The sequence below is a fragment of the Melospiza georgiana genome, chromosome 3 (genome assembly GCF_028018845.1).
Source record: "Melospiza georgiana isolate bMelGeo1 chromosome 3, bMelGeo1.pri, whole genome shotgun sequence".
NCBI lineage: Eukaryota > Metazoa > Chordata > Aves > Passeriformes > Passerellidae > Melospiza > Melospiza georgiana.
This window is the reverse complement of record NC_080432.1, coordinates 60,493,058-60,512,564: the sequence shown is the minus strand read 5'-3', so window position 1 is coordinate 60,512,564 and position 19,507 is coordinate 60,493,058. Positions and strand designations below refer to the sequence as shown.

The following is a 19,507-nucleotide window of genomic DNA, read 5'->3' as shown; positions in this document are numbered from 1 at the left end:
AGTCTGTTGTAAAGTCTCTGAGAAAAATCTGCCTTCTGTCATGACTCAGAGCTTACTGTAACACCCAAGCAGTGGCTGCAGTTGGGCGTGTTCATAACCACTTCTGTTTGCATGCATTCAGACTAGCCCTGTTGGATTACTTTATTGCAAAATGTTTGGCCATGTGTTTGAAGAGGATAGGAGATGGGAAGGCAAATTAATTTAATATTTATTTTAACATACTAGCTCACTTTTTTATACATTTCTTGGCTTTGGCAGCTGCCTATTTTTTCTGCTTACTACCTAGAGGGTGAGGGGTGGTACCAGTTTTTTCCTGTCCTCCATGCATCAGCCAGCAGGAGATGCTATAATCCATAATGTGGTTTCCCTGCCCCCAAGCCTGTTAAATTAAAACAAGGCTTTGCTCAGTTCAAAAATTAGGAATTTCAAAACCCATGTGTTTCACTGCCCTATTTGGCAGACACAGGCTGAATAAACTTTCCTTGTGGTACAACAGAAAATTTTAATTGCCCTCTCATTGGTTGCCACTTGTGCCCCTTCCCCAGTGCTGGTGTTTCCTTCCTCCTGCTTTGGATGGTAACATTAACAGCCTGATTGATTTAAGGTTTCTGATACAAAATTCTGATACAAATTTTGCTGTGTTTCATGTATTGCTGTTTCACCCTTGGTTTTCCAAGAGGTCAAGAGTTGAATTTCCAGCACCAGTGGAGTACTCCATTCATTAATAGTACAGCCTATGCCAAGTATAGGAATTCTCCCTGAATCTTCTTAGCCCTGCCAAAACATAAGATTCAGTTGAGAGAGTCTTGTTAAAGACTTTTGATTCCATGTATAGAGGAGTCTGCAGGACAATTGGAAAAGAATGTTGGATTGTAACAGGTACAAAATAATGTAATACAGAGTTTCATTCTGCTACATATACCTATGACAAGTGGTACATGAGTACAGTTGTAATTTCATTAAATTTAATTATGCTAATCAGTGAGAGAAGCACTTTGCCATGAGAAAATATGTCTAGCTTGCAGATACTAATGTCAGCATGTGCTTGTCAAAATTAAACTAAAACCTGGAAACAGTTAACAGCTAGGAATTTGCCTAAGCAGCTATTCTTGTATCAAGGCAGACCTCCTGGGAGAATTAAACTTTTATGCTCTGGTTACTTATGACAAATATTTCCCACTAATTTCAGCAAGCAGTGTCGTCACCAGCTAATGTGTAATATATCTCTCACCAAAGTAGCCGTTGGATGCTCCTTTGATTTTCTTATAAGTAATCACAGACCAAACCCAGACGTTATAGGGGCTTACCTAGGGGGTCTGACACTGCACATTCTAGACTTGCACAGCCCTTGTAATTCATGTTCTTGGAAAAAAATATGTTGATGACCTCTGTTAATTTTCTTTAAAATTTTGGAGGCTGTTATTTGTAACTTCAGGAGATGATACAGATTATCACATCTTAATTTCATGCAGTTTTCTTAAACAGCCTCTGCAAGGATTAGAGGTCTGTGAAGCTTTCTTAATGAAACCCAAAGCCTTTAAAACTCAAGTTGCAAAGCCCCAAACTTAAATCAGTTTCACTCATGGCCATGAACTTTTAAGGGAATCTGGGATACATTTCAAGGAAGTTGCTGTCATGTTTCACTTGATGTGGGCTTGTATGTTATTGAAACTGGAGAACACTAGCTGGTTTTATCTGAAGCTTAGAATTTTCTATAGGGCTTTACATGAGAGTTTTGGGGCTGAAGTAATTCAAGGGTAAGAACCCAGCTGCAGCACACTAGTCAATCCAGTTTACATGACCACTCGGGAGTAGAAAAGCTGCGTACAGTCACTATTAAAAAAGTGATTTGAGAAATTGAAAAGGGCTATTTGACTGGGGGGCTCATTAAAATTAGCCATCAAAGGAAATAGATATTTAGTCCAGCTATGATTTCACAGTATGATTAATTTGCAGTAAATCCAGATAAACAGGCCACTTATAGTGTGGTGCTGATAAAGGAGAATCTTCCCTGGCTTAAAGAGAGTGCTGTTGTGGTATGCCTATGCTACTGCTTTCCACCCCTGGATAGCAGTGTTCCCAAAAAACAGCAGTCTTGGTCCTTGTTTTCATGTGCTCCGAGAAGAAATGTCCAAATTCTGGATTTTTGTGAGGTTTGGGATAAGGTGTGGTTGGTTAAAGGCATGCCAAGTTACTTGAGCATCTCAGAGTCTGTTCCTTAGGAAGGGAGATCAGAGACCAGCCAAGGCAGAGAACTTTAAAGTCACACTACAATACTTCATAAAGCCACCACTTCTGGACCTGCATTTCTCTTTCCAGTTCTTATTTATGTTCTTTTCTAGCACTGAAACTGAGGGGAAATATAAAAAAAAAAAAAAGTATCTAAGTTCACCAAGTTAAAAAACATTTAAGCAAGGTTTATTTTCCTTTCAAATTAGCCCTTTATAAAGGGAAATTCTCCAGGGGTTTTTGTCAAAAGAATTAAAAAAGAGAAAATAAAGAAAGCCTGGTAAAGGGTTTAAGTTACATTTCCTATAGACACAGCCTCCACTCTAGTGGTGGTGTTTGAGGGTCACTCTTCGTCCTGGCTTTGCAGAGATTCTCTGTATTTTTTTCTTTCACTGAAATTCCATAGACAGTAATTAAGGAACTGGAGGCCAGCAAGAGGTCAGCAAGCCTTCGTCAGTGAAAACAGGGATTGTTTGCCATGTACAACACTCCCTTTTTTCCTTGTGGTGAATAGAAGATTTGCTTAGAGCTGATGACTTATGCCTTTCTTGCAAGTTATGCAGCTAGCGAGTAACGGGGGGAATCAATCAGTGAGCAGAAAACAGCTAATTGAGTCCAGCATCACGCTTTCTTCTTCTTTACATATTCAGCACTGGAATCGGAGCCAGTTTGGTGTCTGATAATGTAACTCGAGAGAAGAGGCATTTTGTGTGCAGGATTCAGAGCAAATTCAATACTTAAGAAGAAGTGTCTGCTCCTAAATTTTAGGGTTACAAAGCTGACAGCGGTTGAGGACTCGGGGGAAAATACTCGAAACTGAGCTTTAGGCCCATAAATGCCGAAGCTGGTAAGTGACTGAGCATGCAGCATGATGTGGAGAGGATGTGCCTCCTGTCTCAGAGAGGGAGAAAGAGAAAAGGCTTTTGTGGTTATTCTTAGGCACAGCGCAGCATGCATAGCTTTTCTCAGCTTTCCTTTTCCTTTCGTTGGGCTTTTAAGTTCTTTTCTGTTCTATTTTCCTGTCTCTGACTTTATCCAGGCATCCTTAATGAAAAACTTTTTAAAGTTAGAATGGTTGGGATTTTTGGCAGATGGAAAGCCTGTTAGAAAGAAGAAAGGCCACGTGTAGCTACATCTCCTAAAGGGAACAGCAAAGCCTCTTTTAAAACCACATTTACTATACAGCTTGTACTTCTGAGGTGAGCTAGCCAGGGCTGGGGGATGTAATGTGTCTCTGAATCTAAATGTGGATTTTTGCCCCACTTTGCTGAACAAGAATTGTCTGATAGCGAAGAAGAACTGCAGCTTAAGTTTATGCAGGTATTAAAAGATTTTCTTTTTTCTTAGATGGAAGGTTTCCTAGAGATTTCAGTTTGGGGCTGAATTATTACTGGGCATAAAGTGAACTGTAAAATTTTAACATCTCTCTAAATGGATTTACATGGCTCATGTAAAAGTCATGTATGTTTGGGGTTTTTCTGGAGCTGAAGCAAATTAATCAGTTTTGATAGCTTTGACTGGATGTTGTCCTAGTGTTTCTTACACATTTTTATTGGGACATGGCTACCAAGCTTTGCCTGTTTTTTAAGGGCTGCTGCTATAACCCTGAAGTGTTTCCAAACATAGTCCTGTAGAAAGTCAACTACTTACTTCTGGTTTACATTTTGCCATTTAATTCCAAGAACACTAATAAATGTTAGTTCTCTCTCACTCTCCCTTTCTCTCTGTGAAGCACTAATTCGAAGAGGGAGGTTAAGATTGTTATTTCTGTGGCGTGTGAAATGGGCTGGCTGCTAGAGAGCAGCAGAGCAAGGCGTGTGTCCTGCCTCCCAAGCAAGCAGCAGCAAAGAGCCTGCGTGAGAAAAGCAGGAGAGAAAGCAAGAAGGGTGCCAGGAGCAGAACTGTAAGAGCTCCGAGAATGTCAGAGTATGTGTGCTAGTTTCCTATTTGTTCCTGAACGTAAAGCTCTTCACTTTGATCTTACATATGAGGTGATGCAAAGCGTGGCCTTTGGGGGTGCACAAGTTGGGAGTTTTCCAAGGTGAAGGGAGGCGAGAGGTGGCAGAGGGGATTTGAGAGCATCTTCATTGTTTGTGACCACATTTGTTTGCAGTGAAAAGCTGAGCAGTGGGTATGGGCCGTGGCTCTCTGTAGTTTTCCAGCCGTGTGGTACGTGGTGCCTGCAGTCCTCTGCATGCAGTTCTTGGTATTTCCAGATGCTGTTAATATATTCCCCGTTTCCCTGCAGTCCTTCGCTCGTTCGTGCAGCCAAGCTGTGCGAGCTGGCGGGTTTCCGCGCCGTGAGAGCATCGCAGATGCGGGATGCACTTGCTCCAAGGCGCGGGGAGGGCGGCTCCGCCCGGCCAGCCCCGCCAAGGGGCCCCGCGGGCTGCGCCGCGTCCCCGGCAGCCCGGCCGAGCCCTGCGCTCCCTTCAACCAGCGCAGCGCTGTGCCTCGGCTTTGGCCAATTCGCTATGGCTGAGGGCTGTGGAGCCAGCTGTCTGCAATCTGATGTAATGTTGCTCTGGAAACCAGAAATGAAACACTTAAGCATTCACCACAGAATTACTACATACAGCATTAGCCAAAGTAATTAAAAGTTGAGCCATATGGGCTTTCGGATGGAAAAATTTGGAGCAGAGGAGATGGAAGTTAAGTTGTTCCTATTTGCAGTGCTGCAAATCTGTTTGTTGTCCCCTTGAGGGCACAGGGAGAGGCGTACCTTGGCTCTGCACGGGGGGACAGGGAGCTGGAGGGGCTCTGGCTGTTTTATCGGCACATTAGGGACACCGAGGCGTGGCCTGGTGGAAGAGCCATGTGCCAGGGCCAGGAGGCGTTGGTGGACAGAGCTCAGCATGGATTCTTCCAGTGCCAGAGAGCCTGTCTGTGGCTGAGCATCTTGCAGACCCATCCCCTCCGTAACAGACCATATCTACCCTTCTGCAGGGCCGCAGCACGCTGGAGTGCCTGTGAAGGGGAAGGGAACAAGAGGGGGCTGGCAACTGGCTACATCCAAGCCCTCTGCCAAGGCCTTGCTGCTAGAGCTGCCCAGGAAGCCATTTGCCCAGCCTACCATGCTTTGGGGACACTGGGGTAATTTCCCCTCTGAAGTCAGGGAAAGCTACCAAAAACAGCAGTTCAGTCACCATGAAAGAGGGGAGGGTAGAGTGTGTTGGGGAAGTTCAGTGATTTCCAAATATCTCAGTTATGGCCTGAATGCTTTACATTTCTGTTCTCTCTTTAATATTAGCTGAGAAAGAAAGCATTGCTTGAGCGCTTGAGCTGGAAAATTAAGCTCTGTTTCCCATGTGCCAAAGTGGAAACTTTTGATAATTCCAAGGCCTTTCTTAAAAAGTTGATTCAAAAACAGGAAGTGAAGAGTAACCCTTTTGAAAATGAATTCATTTTTAAGGAATTGGCGTTATTTGACAATAAAGTTTCCCAAGCAGCACCAGTGGTGCAGTCGCAATTTTTAGGCCTTTTTGCATAAACTTATTGTCGATCCTTTTTCACTATAGAAGATTTCTCTGTTACATGCTACCTGGTATGACAGGAAGTAGGATTCTGGAGGGAGACTGTCTTTTATCTATCCATAAAGCATGACCTGTTCTCACCTACCTGCGAAGCACAAGGGATAGAAAGGATCTGTTGCTGCTTGTGGAAGACCCCAGCTCTAAAGGGTGCTAGGAGTCCTGAAGCATTGGGGAGAAGCAGCTGGCACCTAATTGTGATTGGACTTTATTTATTTTGAAGTATGGTGAGCACCCTCTGTACCACCCACTCGGGTTTGATGTCAGTACCTTGCGCTGAGGCTGTTTTGACACTTGCTCTTGCTGTGGTACTTGTGAATGCAAGTGTCAGATGTTTTAAAAGCTCTTTGTTGTTGCTGTTGTTGAACCTTCATAACCCTGAGGGGGTACAGTTCCTTATCAGATATATCAGTGGTGCAAAGCAGGACCAGCTGTTTATTCTTCAATGAAATCCTGGGTAGGAGGATCAGGTGTGAGCTGTTCTCAAAGTCTTACAGAGCTCACAGTTTCAAAAGCAGTAGTCTTGCAAACTGAGAGTGTACAAAAAGTATTGATGGAAAGCAATCCCCTAGAATAATTGCATTTAATATAAACATGTATTGAGTGCAGAATGTGCATGATGGTTGCTTGCCAGGATGCACTTAATGGCCCAAGAAGTTGTGACTGAACTTCTTGATTACAGTCAATAATCCATTCATCATCTTCTCTAAATGTGTCTGTCTTGTTTGACATATCACTAAGTTGTCCTAGGCATAATCTCGGAATTAATGCTCATGGAGTTGCTTAATTTACTTCATGTAAACAACCCGGCTACTCTTTACAGTCCTATTTTTCCCGAAGGAAGTTTATTAATTACCTAGCCAGTCTGTAACCACAGTAAACACATTTGTGCAATTCTTGGATGATGTATTGACAATTCCTACTGCCATATGTGGTCAGTTTGCTATTCTTCCTTATTTTGGAGTAATGCAAAGTTCGTGGGAAGCTGGTAATGGACAGTGCCCTTGCAGAAATTTGTTGAAGTTTGCTCTGGTGTGGTTCTGGGGCCCTTGTGAGGTGCATGCCTGGGAGGTAGGCTTTCAGAGCTGCCCTGGCTCTGTAGGCACTGCGTGTGCCTTTGGAAGCATTCCAGTGCAGCTGCTAATTGGTGTCCTGCCCCATGGCATCTGCGTTCAGTACCTCATCCTGGTATTTAAGTGCACTACAAAAGTAGAAAGCATTTTTATATTTGGCCTCTCTTATTCATCCTCCAGATAAGCAGACAGAATTTTTGCTGGGAAGAGAAGGGAATGGCTTTTTTTCTGTTTGTTTGTTTTTACTTGGCTTGCATCTCTTGGGGATCTTTATTTTTAAAAGTTTAATTAAGGAGAAAGAGAAAAAAGGATGAGCACACTGTGGAAACCCAGATAGCTGCACTGACAGGAAGTTGCATGAGAGTTTTTAGAGCTGGCCATTAGGAATGCTGTGAATTGGCTGGGACTGTGAGTGCAAACAAAGTAAGGTATACGATCCATACTGCACTCCAGCTGGAGCCTGTGCTGTGCGCAGGAATGTGCAGCGGCGCAGGATGCCAGGGCTGTCCTGGCCAAGCCCGAGAGCCCTGCTGGCCTCCTCTCCTCTCCCTTCCCTGCCCTTCCCCCCGCCGCCTTCCACATTCTGAACTGATTAAAACAGAGGAAGTAGCACGTTGAACATTGGATCTGGCTCGAAAATCGAAGTTGTCTTCTTGTTCACAAGGAATGGATTGTTTCAGCTTGTTGTGTCACTGCTGCTGGAGAGAAGGGAATTTTTTTTTTGTCTCTGTAATGTTTGATACTTGAGGGAAAACAGCTGGAACTGAGCATACTGGATCAGATGCAAAACGAAACGGGATGCTGGGGAATATGGACTGCACTGTATATCTGAAAAGGTCAGAGTTTTCCCTTGGTCAGTGCTGGAGGAATGCTCTGTCCATCTTAACTCGAGCCTCAAGAGCCTTAAGGAGGAGTGTAAGGAACAGGGAGGAGAAAGGGAAGATTCTGTAGCTGTGGCAGTCAGTGAGTGAGGCAGATGAGGTCTCCTCCTTCCTTTCCTTCCCATCCCTTTCTTGTGCTGCTGTTTTTGATTTTCTGGGAAGACTGGGGGGGAAAAAAAGAGAAGTCGTCAGTGACAGCTTCAGTTTGGAAAAGCTGTTTATTACCAGGTTTAAATAGCGAGTTCTGAGATGCCAGACAGACCAGGGACTGACTAAACCACGGGAGCATAACTGGTATGGTAAGAAGAACCCTGGAAACGAGCCCTGCCTGAAACATACTGGAAGAGGACGTGGAAGTAGTTATTACACAATGCATATGAAGAAAGACAAGGGCAGGAATCCATTTCGGTGCCTAGGATCTTACGTTGCACAGATTTAGAAATCAAAATGGTATGTCATGTTTTCAGAAAAAGAAAAAGAAAAAAAAGAAAGAAAGAAAACTCTCAGTAATTTAAATGTTTCTGTCTGACCCAAGCTGAAAATATAACACCAGTTACAGAGCTGCATTGACACAGCGCAGCAGATGAGCTGGGTTAACTTGACTTGGAGGAGCAAGCCATGGAACTCCTGCTTTATTAATATTCCCTTTGTTTCTTTGCCAGTCAAGAGAACAATCCGATGATGAAACAGAGGAGTCGGTGAAGTTTAAGAGGTTGCACAAGCTGGTGAATTCTACTCGCAGAGTCAGGAAGAAACTCATAAGAGTTGAAGAAATGAAAAAACCCAGCACAGAAGGTAAAAAGCAACGTGGTTAAAACTGTTTGTGTGAATTCATGTTTCTGTTGACAGGGGACAGAAAGTGGAGGGTTGGGGGAGGGAGGGGTGGAGTATTCATAAGGGATGGTAGGAACAACTGCCTTGTCTATTGTGCATGCCTTAAGTTACTGAATTTTTAGGCTTTAGAAGGAGGAAAGTGACAGCCTAGAATGTGGTTACTGCTGATCTGGTATTCTCAGAGCAGCGCTGGAGAGCCCCTCATTAAGAGATCAGAAGTTGTCTTGTTTTATGCCCCATGCTGGGGAGGGAGCGAGCCTGGGAGCAATCCCGGCCAGCTGCCCCACAAGCTCAGCAAGGAGGTAAGTGGAGCTATTACCACACTGCTCCCTCCTCCCAGGCCCTGGGTGGCACACAGGTGAAGCTCCTGCTCATTTTGGGAGGGCAGCAGCTGGCTGGTGGTGCAGTTGAACCACATGGCATCACCCTGTGGCAAATATACAGAACCTCTATCAGACATTCTTGTGGGATAGAGGCTGCATTGTGGCTTCTACTTCCAGGGGTTTCTGTCTGCAATTTGGCATCTAAATGAGCCCTGCTCCCTACCGAAAGGGGGAGAGAAGGGAGGAGGAGAAGGGTGGGGAAAGGGAAGCAGAGTTCAGGCCCTGGGAACACGATGCTGCAGAATTAACTCCGGATGACCTGTATGCATGCGTGAGCACTCAGATTAATGGAGCCTGATCCTCAGGAGCCTCTCTGCACAGCTATGCTTGAGTCCTCCCTGGAATTGTGGGCACCTCTCTATGTTGGTGGCCTTCCTGGGTGATGTCAATTCCCCTCAGCTCTGCAGTGAGCTGAGCAGCATGATGATTCTTCCCTAGTGCATTTAAGGAGAACACGTGCATCTTGCGTATGTGGCAGGAAGCTGCTGGCAGATCTGTGATCTAGCCTGCCTCTCTTACATTATGGCTGGTGTTACTGGCTGGTGTGGAAGGCACAGCCTGTCTAGAGCTCTGGAATGGGCAGCTGTCTCTGTCTGGAAAGGTTTTATCACTTCATATGGTGAGCATAAAGCCCAGATACCTTGGAAACAAAGATGAGGATTCTGAGATGGGACAAACAAAATAGGACTGGTTTTCCACTGCTCTGGGGAAAGATAGCCTTCAGAGAAGCCTGTCCTACCTCCTCCTTCTCTCCCCAGGGATCTGGGAAAAGCTGCAGGGAGCAATCAGGAGGAGGCTCCAGGGATGTGAGCAGACATAGGAGCAGGCAGCTCAGGGACTGCTGGGCATACAGATGCCTTGCTGCAGTTGGACCAGACTTTTTCTTCAGCATGTTACTTATCTGTCTTGCTCTCTGTATCCTCTCTTACAGTGCTTTACCTCCTTATTTCCTTTCTCAACCCTCAGTCTTTCACTTAAGTGTGCCACTCCTTCCAGGGCTTTTATTTCCTTAGAGTTTTTCCACCCCTACCCCTGCAGAAAAAGCATTGAACTAGCAACTGTATTTTAAAAAGTTTGTTCTCCTTCCTTCTTTTCCCATCTGCTGTCTGTCTTCTCTAGCTCTAGGCTTCTCTGATTAAATTATCTGTAACTCTGAGTTTGTACTTCATCCGTCATTCCGGAGTTTCATTGTAGATTTACTCTTAAAAAACTTGATAGCAGGACCAATAAGTGCTAAATAACAACACGGATTTTATATTATATATATTATAACTTCTGTATAACTGGAAGGCACCTTAAGTAGCCAGGCCTTAGCAGTAGATATCTGTGACTTTTCTGTCAGGAAATTCAACACACAAATTTTCATGCGGTAAATTAAAAGTGCTTTTAATTTACCCAATCTCTCATAATAGAGGTCTGTATTCCCAATTAGATATGTCAGAGAGCCCTTTGACAGGCTATGCAAGATGACAAAAAATAGGGTGGTCAGGTTTGAGATTGCTGTCTGGCCTTCTAAGTTACCGCAGTTGACTGGATTGATTTTTGAGCTGTTTGCTATGGTTCGTTGAATCTGTGTTATGCATATGAAGTAATGTGGAATCATAGGTGACTAGGTTTTGGAGAGTTGGCTATAATATTTGATTGAATAACATAATTAAAATTTAAACAAATTCATTAATGTTCAACAGATTTTAGTATAGTATAAGAGTAGACTTATTTTGAAAACTGACACGCAGTTTCCTGGAAGAAAGATCCTGCAAAATCCTACTCAAAAATTTCTTCACAAAGAACAACTTTGCTGAATTTCCCTTATGAGTTCCTGTAGATTTTAAAGAAAAGCACACTAATCTCAGATTCTGCTCCCACATTTCTATTACTGACTGTGTTATCACAATGAATGCACATTTGGCCGAGCTGATACTCACTAGAATTTGCCAGTATCTGAATCCATATGTATTTTGTCTTAATCTGCTCCTTAGTGAGCCAAATAACTGAAACTTCCTAATTCCTGGGCACCATTCTTATATATCACATCTACATCTGTGTCATTATGGCTTTGTGTCATGGACTCACTCCAAATAACATCTGTTACAGTGTTGACACACAATGCATATTTTACAAGCCGTTTAAAAACATATTTACTTAGTGGACTAAAATTGTTTATCAGTACATACTCAGTCCCAGGAGAAAGTCTATTTTCTGTTCAAATTAAGATGTAGAGGGGGAGAAGCACAAGCTGGACAGTCCAGGGAAAGTGGTGTCAAAACAAGACTCCAATCTACAGACCTACCCCAATAAATTTCTAAAGAGTGAAAGTTGCATGTCAGATGTGATCCACTATCCCTTCAATATCATGATGATCCTTATCATAGTAAAATAGCATCTTAGGTTTCAACAAATATATTTTAAACATGTTTTGCCAACAGAGTGAACTGAAGGTGAGGCAGGAATCCTATACAGGGCTGCTAATCAGTCATTGTGAAAGGTGTCCCTTGTTATTGAATGAGCCTGTTTAGTAAATTGTAGGTATTTTGGTAACAGTTCAAATTTTACTCTGCTGTAAGACTGTGGAAGCAATCAAAGATGAAGGCAAAGTTATGTCATTAAGACATTGATTTTGGCAAGAAATAACTACAGCTACATTTGTGTGTGTATGTGTGTCTGATACAACGCTAGGAATGCTGTGGAATTTGTCAGGGAGACAGAGGAGGATGTGTACTTCTTTTTACTCTAACCTTGTTACTGCATCTAAAACCTGTGCCTATACTTTGCTCTAAAGAAAACACCAGAGAAAAGTTTCTTATATGATAAATGTTAAAAGGAATTGCAGTTTGAAGTTCTTTATTTTCTTCTCTCCATTCCGAAAAGGAAACCTGGCTTTCTGCCCATGTCCAGTACTTATGTTGCAAAATATTCCTGTGAAATATTTTCTGGAAAAATTTGGTGAAAACTAAGTGTTTCTTTCATTACCAGGACACTGTTGAAGTTGGCACATCTGCAGTTTGACCTACTTCTTTGTTTTTGCATCTGCTAAATAAATTCTATGTGATTAAAACTGGTGTCTCTTCTCCCATCAAAACCCCAGAACAATAAATTTCATCCTGGGGTTCAGCTCCATAACTTTCTGTGAAAAATACTCCTTTCTGCAGCCAAAGGAGAACTAGGTATTGTAAAACTGGACCTGAGAGCTACTTATTTGGGTTTTAATACCTGGGTGTACTTCTGACCTTTTGTAAGCTCACTAGAGCTGAGCATCATATGCAAGTAACAGAAGAAAAACAAGAGAAACAGATTCCAGCTCCAGCTTTTAAGGGATTGTTAGTTGGAACATCTGTGGTCTTAGCAGCAGATGAAAGAGAGAAACTTAAAATAATGATGAGTTTACTTACAGGATGTTGTCTTCTGTCTGTTAACTAATCCCACATTCTCACTTAACAAATGGAAGGAGCTGCTTCAAGTTTATCCACTCAAAAATAACTTCTGAGTAATTTACTTCAAAAATAGTTTTCTTCCAATTTAATGGTTGATATCTTGAATAAATACCGTAAGACTCCACAGGGAAACCTCTTAGAGAATTATGAACAATGACAAGCGTTGTGCTGCTTTTGTCCCCTGCAGGTGTAGAAGAGCACCCACTTGACAACTCTCCTATACTGGATGACAGATCAGCACTTTACTCTGGAGTTCACAAGAAGCAATTCTACTTTGACAGCTCCTGCGAAAAGCAGCCAGAGGACGACTCGGACTCACTCACTACTTCTCCCTCATCCAGCAGTCTTGATACGTGGGGAGCTAACCGGAAGCTGGTGAAGACCTTCAGCAAAACTGATAGCCGTGGCCTTATCAAGCCTCCCAAGAAACTGGGGACATTTTTCTCTTACCCAGAAGAGGAGAAGTCCCAGAAAGTTTGCCGCTCCTTGACAGATGGGGAAATGAAGAAGAGCCTCGGCTCGCTGAGCCATGGGGTAAGTACAGAAAGCATTTGCTTTTATGACAGCAACAGGCACAAGCACCATCTTCTGGTGTCCCTGGAGGAGATTCAGAGTGTAAGGAAGCAGATCCGATTGAAGAAAATGGATACTAACTATTCCTGTTCCAGAGCTTTTCTTTGCCAGCGCCCTGCTAGGAAAGGAGCATCCCCCACAGCTTGCGACCTGCAATTGCTGCGGCACAAAACGAAAGGGGGTGGAGGTTGTGGCTTCCCAAACAGAAGGCTACGAGGGCGCACCTCTGTCAGCGAGTTCAATATCACCTATGTGGTGGAGAGAAGCCTGTACAGTCACCTCAACCTCTCACAGCTGGTGCGTCCCGTTACTGACAGGACCCTGAGCAAGGCCGACAAGCAGGACCTGAGGAGATGCCTGCTGGAGGAGGATGAGGAGGCCAAGAGGAAGTGGGCTGCCACAGTGGATCGCTGTACTAAAAGGGTTCTCTTGAGAATCCACCAAAAGTCTGTGAGTCAAAGAGTTGCCATGAAGGTGGTCTTCCAGTTTCTGTGAGGTTGCAGTGAACACTTTCTGCTTTGTACTTTTAACTAAAATGCAGTGCTTCTGCTTTCTTTGCCATTAGAAACTCTTAAGCACTGTAATGCAGGTATAAGGGAAGAGCTTGATAAAATCTTGTCAGAGAAGAGTTTTGTTGAGTCTGCCATTTCTGTGTGTACAGAATAACTCAGTGAGAGAGAGCAAATATGACAAAATTCTGCTTTTTTAATTCACCTAGTGCAGAAGTAGAGATCACCAGTGAACAGAGAAGGTTTGAGACGCTACAAACATGTTCTTTGTGATGCTTTGGAAGTCAGTATTCTCTTCAAGAGGTACCAAGAGATGAACAAGGTTTTCAGAGTAATAGAGTATTGTTACTCAACTGAGCTCTATTTCTCTTCAGCTGTCATTGCCTTAAATTGGCCCTTCCCTTCTCAGATTGCATCTCATCAGTTCACTCGCCAAGTCAGTGTTCTCCCTTACATACACAACTGCAGAAAGATAGAGAATTTGGCATTAGGTAGTCACTGCCCTCCTGCTTGCTGCTCACCACCACCAGAATTGTCACTGCTTCACTGCTGCTGCTTCTTTCTAGCATGGAATGAAGGTGGTACCTTCCCTCAGAGCATTACAGAAAGCAATCAAGGGGTGGCCAAAAGAGGAAATTGTGCTTACAGTGAGAAATGTAAGTGATTTGAACACTCCAGAGGGATCCAAAGCTGCTTTTTGAGTATATGACCCAGTTTTGACAGTTCCATTAACCATGATTCTGAGTTTCCTAGGAACTTGCCTTTGGTGCCAGATCTCCAAAGCTGAGCCAGCTAGTCTGTTGTGTAGTTGACAACGTTCCCTACTTTAGTGGATGGAAACAGCAGTGCACCCATAACATTAAGCAAGATATTCCAGTGAACAATACAGTAGAAACAGCTGTTCCTCTTAAATAACAGATTTTTTTTTTTTTTGAGATGTCTCTGCTTAATTTCTTCTGATATAAGGTACAAGAGTGACAGCTGTGGTCTCCTTGAATAGCCTGTGGGAGGTGACCAAGTCCTCATGGTTCACTTTTTGCTCTTTGGCCACAAAATACAGGGAGGTTTTTTCTATCCAACACCATGAACATTCTCTCTTGGCAGCTTTACTGTTCCTTCCGCATTGACTGCTTACCCTGCCTCTCGCAGGATACTGTCCATTGCTACAGACATTGTACTCAGATGATGTTGTTTTCCTGTAAGGATGTTGCACTTTTAGGAGAAACCTTGCTCATCCTTCTGTGGGTTGAATAGTAAGGTTATCTTAAACCAAAAAGCATACTTGAGATGTTCTAGAGATGCCCCATAATGAAAAATACCCTCTAAAACTGTCTTCGTAAATACAGATGACAGAAACAACTCTTTGGTTCTTCTAATAAGTTAGTCTTGTCTCGCCATAATAATTTCATTATGAAAACTATCTGCACTGACCTTTGCTTAATCACAGAGATACAGTTAAAGAAATGGACAGTGCTTTTTTGTTGTTGAGGAACTTCTCAGTCAGCTGCTTCTCCAGCCTTGTGTGAATGGGATAAATGTTGGAGACCTGCTGCCCTTACTAACTTTTTCATGCACTTCCTAAAAATGCAAATAGCTGACAAGCTTCAACTAACGTTGCTCCTTCCTAGAAACGCTTAGTGTTTGTTTGCTGCAACCTCAGGGAAACTGCAATGCCTCTGTATTCAGTGGAATTGGTCACTCTGTCTTGCCTTGCCATTCATTTTTGTCATTTATATTTTTTTCAGTGGCCTGGACATGCATGAAATTTTCAAATGGCATCAGTTTTTCTTTTCTCCCAGAAGAATAATACTTTTGATTGCATGGCCATTCCATTGAATATCCCTCTCCTCATCCACAGACCTTTTGTTTGCTGCAGGATTGCCAGGGTCCCTACTGGAATCTGGAGATGGAAGTTAAATTTTACATGTATGGGCAGGTCCATAGTGAAACATCAATTATCCTTAATAAGGTGCATTTACTCAGAAGCTTTTAGCCAACAGTTGTCTTGCTCTCCAAGAAGACTTATTTAGGAGGAGCTCTGGCTGGTTTGACAGACAAGTTGCTCAGAGCAGTTCCAGACATCCTCTCTTCATTGATGGGATTACCATACGCTGTAGGATTAGTTATGATTGTTCTTCACAGAAGGACCAAATTACTCCTAGCTAAACATGCTGTGCTTTAGAAACTGATCTCACTACTTGTGGTTGGTCTCTAATGTTTTCTAAAAACAATTTTTAAAACCCATGCCATAGTCACATTGCCCTCTGGAAAAAAAAAAAAAACACTTAGAAAAAGTCTACATCACAACATTCTCTTTAATGTTGTGGGGCCTAGACAAAGCTGGCTCGGAGTTCCACTAGAGTTGTAGTAGGTATAAAAACTGTCATCCAAGTTTGCTGGGTGTAGCAGCAAGAAGCTATAAATAAAACCTTTTAAAAACTATTAAGACCTTTTAAAAGCTTCTAAGTGGTGAACAGAAAGTGTGTTTACTTTAAAAGAATGAATTCTTATAATTGTTTATTAAGTGTCACAGTTTATACAGCTTGCTTCTTCCTAATAGATTAAGTGAGCTGGTACTTCTCAGGTGGTGGGTTTTCACTGACTCAATCCTTTGTAGGTCTGAGCCAATACCAAATCAATACCTAATTGATTCTTAAAGGGTCTTTGAAGTTACTCTGTTGGGTAGTTCAGACCCTAAGAACTTTTAGTTCACAAGCGTTGATTTTCTGCCTCCTGTTTATCTCAGCTCTGACTCTGAAAATAATTCTTACAGCAGGCATCTGCCTGTCTTCAAAGCCACACTCAGAGCCCAGAGCTGAAGTTGTGCAAGTTTATTGTAATGGCCATACCTTCATTTCCCTGCATTGCCCCATGAGACTTGTGCCAAGGCCAATTACTTGAGTACTGTGCAGCTGGTTGTTCATTGGGCAGGTTTTATTACCTCTTAAAAAAAAATCTGAAAGTGACTAATCTGGAATCAGCTGAGTCTCTGGGGATACAATGCTTATGAATAGCTGAGTTGGGTTTTCCCTCCTCTTACCAAGGGCTTACCCTACTAGGCTTCCAGTGATTCCCTGTATTTCAGTGGAAATGCAGCCTATGCCGCTATTCAGAAGGTAGGTTATTCAGTGTTTTAAAAGATTTAGAAGATTGGTGGTTCTCTGTTTCAGTGTTGCTGTGGACTTACTTATGAAGGCAGATGGGAGTGAAGAGATGGAGTTGCCAGCACCTTGGAAAACTTGATGCATAAGATCAACAGTTTCCTCAGACCAAAAAGTCTTTTTTCTTTTTAAAAAGAGGAGTAGGCAGTAGATGACTCAACAGCAGCAGACCTTAGGCCAAGGAGTTGTCTCTGGAAAAGAGAGACTCATACTGCCTTGCAACAGATTTCCTGATTTATAATCTCTCATCCCTTTGTTTGTTTGTTTCTTTCCATTTTTGCAGACATTTGTGTTTCAATTGGTGTTCTCCAAACTGCAGATGTTCTAAGTTAGCTAATTATGGTGATAAAACTATCTATCCTTGGTTTCTTGCAGAGAACCTGTAGCTTTGGAGGCTTTGACTTGACAAATCGTTCCCTTCATATTGGAAACAGTTCTGACCAAATGGTGAGTTTGAGAAGGTGCAGGCTTGAAATAACATAAAATGAAATGCACAGTAGAATTATAATAGACTGAAGTGTAATTTCGGTCTGTAATAATAGTTTGGGAATCCAAGAAAACAGAGCATCTTTGTTAACCTCAAACTTCCTTAGCTTTGAGAATAACATACCCGCCCATATCCACGTGTGTATAAGTATTTATATACAGTATGTGCATAGAGGTAGGAACAAGTGATCAAAGCACAGATCTGGGGGCACATCTGTGGCTATTCTTATATCTGACTTCCTCAGAGCATCACCCAAGGCAAAACATGTGCTTGCTATACTTCCTTGGTAAAAATATTTACTATTTGGAATGATGAGGCTAACTTCACTGAAGATCTGCAAATTATTTGCATGGAAGTCGCTATGCAAGAAGTTCATTATTAGTTTTCTCATTGTATCTCAGAGCTCTGGAGTAGACCAGGATCCCATTGCGCTGGGTGCTGCGCAATTGATCTCAGAGCATTTTTGTATTTTAAAAAAAAACACATCTCCCCTGAGAATTAATTCCATTTTATGTTAGTCATGTTGATCCCACTGTTACTGTTGGTTGGCCTGTGGCCAAAAATAACAGGACAGAAATGAGCCAGAACATTATATCAAATGAAATTGCAAACATATTTTTTCCTTTTGCCCATATATGCTTTTCTTTTCTGTTTCAGAATTGGATTTGATAACCTTCCTGTCCACTTAAATCAAGTCTAAATTTTCAACCATTTTGTATGCCAGAATTATATTATTTTTTTATGTCAGCTGGAGTTTTTGGGCATGTTTTTTGTTGCCTTATTTTTTTTAACATCATAAATTACCCTTAAATTTGCTAAATCTGTGGGTGGTTATTTTAGTCATCAATTTTCAACTCAGCAAACAAATTAACTTCTGAACTAATAGTGTTTATCTTTAAACATAGATACTTGTTTTGATCAGACTGATTTTAATATAAGAAAGTGTGAAGTCTAGATTTATCCCTGGGAGCATCAGTAGTGGGAGAGATGCAGTGTACTAGATCAATACATGCAGATCAAAGCAGGTGTTTTTTTTCTTGGAAACATATAAATCCATTAGGTAGAACTTTTTTTCAAAATATTAGGCAAAAAGCTGTCACTAATTTCTGGTAAAAGATGAAAATTACCAAGGAAGTTGTAATTATGAACAACTTTTAAGTTGAATTTCAGAGAAACTTCTTGTAAGAACATTGATGAAGTAGAGAACATACATGAATGTAGAAAAAAGATAAATCTTTAATGTATAATATAGTACATTTATTTTAAGGTTTGCTAAATTCTTGTAGCAAAATTTAACTAGATCAGAGACCAAACTCAATAGTCAATCTCTCTGGCCCGATGGATTTTGGTCCTTTTTTGTGCTGTGATTTTTGGTGTACCCTTGCCAGTGGAGGGTGCTGGAAAACATCTGATAGAGCTGCATTGCTCAGTGTTTCCTGAAACAGAGTAGAACATGTTTAATGTCCTGCCTGGACAATCTGAATAAGGGCTGAATCATACAAGTTTAGTAAAATGTCAGCTGATCCATGTTAACTGTGTACTTGTGATAAAAGTAAGTGCTCAGTACCTTAAGCTGGTTTAGAAAAGGTTAAGTGAATTCAAAGCCGCTGGTCATTGTCATCCACTATATAGGGACAAGCTAATTTAGTTTGTCAGTACCCTGTTGTGTGCCTTAAAAAAGCAGTGCAAGTTTAACCTACCATGGTTGATGGATTTAGTACATTTTTTGTGGTGTTTGGTTTTTGTTGTTTTTTTTTTAGGGTGAATAGTAAAACCACAGAGGTTAGCAGAATGCCTGTCTGAAAATAAAAAGTAAATTTAGGTAGCCAAATGTAGATACCCACATATATATATACACACAGAGATATATATTTGGCTATATCTCAGAGGTACCTTTATTCCTGCTAAACTCTTTGTAGCATTGAACAATATGAGCCACAACTACTGTTGTGTGTCCTGTTAGAAAGGCTTAGCCTGAAACTTAGGGTTTTCTATCACATCAAATACTTACTGAAATTCAAAGGATAAAGGCATCCTAACAGTCCTCAGCACATCCACACACAATACTGTCACAAATCAGGCTTTAAGAGTAAGAAACAGTGGACTACTAGGGTGGTTTGCAGAAGGTCTCAACAGTGAATTTGAAACAGGCAGCAGGGCAGTGTGCTGCTGTCCTGTGTCTGCCTGGACATCTCTGCAGGAACTGATGGCTGAGGGAGAAAATGGCTCTTTTGTTTTAAAGGCTTAAGCCCTGTTTTATTTTGCAGGGCAAAGAAGGAGACTTTGTTTATAAAGAAGTGATCAAATCACCCTCTGCCTCCCGTATATCTCTGGGCAAAAAGGTGAAGTCTGTAAAAGAAACCATGAAGAAAAGGATGTCAAAAAAATACAGCAGCTCTTTGTCTGAGCAGGTATG

General features: G+C 42.0%; 1 protein-coding gene across 4 annotated transcripts in view; it reads left to right on the top strand.

The window, feature by feature from the left end:
- LOC131081216 (SAM and SH3 domain-containing protein 1-like) overlaps positions 1 to 19,507 on the top strand; it is a 525,757-nt gene that overhangs the window by 490,591 nt on the left and 15,659 nt on the right. For 3 of the 4 annotated variants that reach the window (XM_058020163.1, XM_058020162.1, XM_058020164.1), the window contains exons 9-12: positions 8,376 to 8,508; positions 12,549 to 13,384; positions 16,980 to 17,051; positions 19,359 to 19,502. In XM_058020163.1, coding sequence (XP_057876146.1) covers positions 8,376 to 8,508; positions 12,549 to 13,384; positions 16,980 to 17,051; positions 19,359 to 19,502 — 1,185 coding nt within the window. The remainder of the gene's footprint in view (positions 1 to 8,375; positions 8,509 to 12,548; positions 13,385 to 16,979; positions 17,052 to 19,358; positions 19,503 to 19,507) is intronic. The other variant, XM_058020165.1, reaches the window with a different exon arrangement.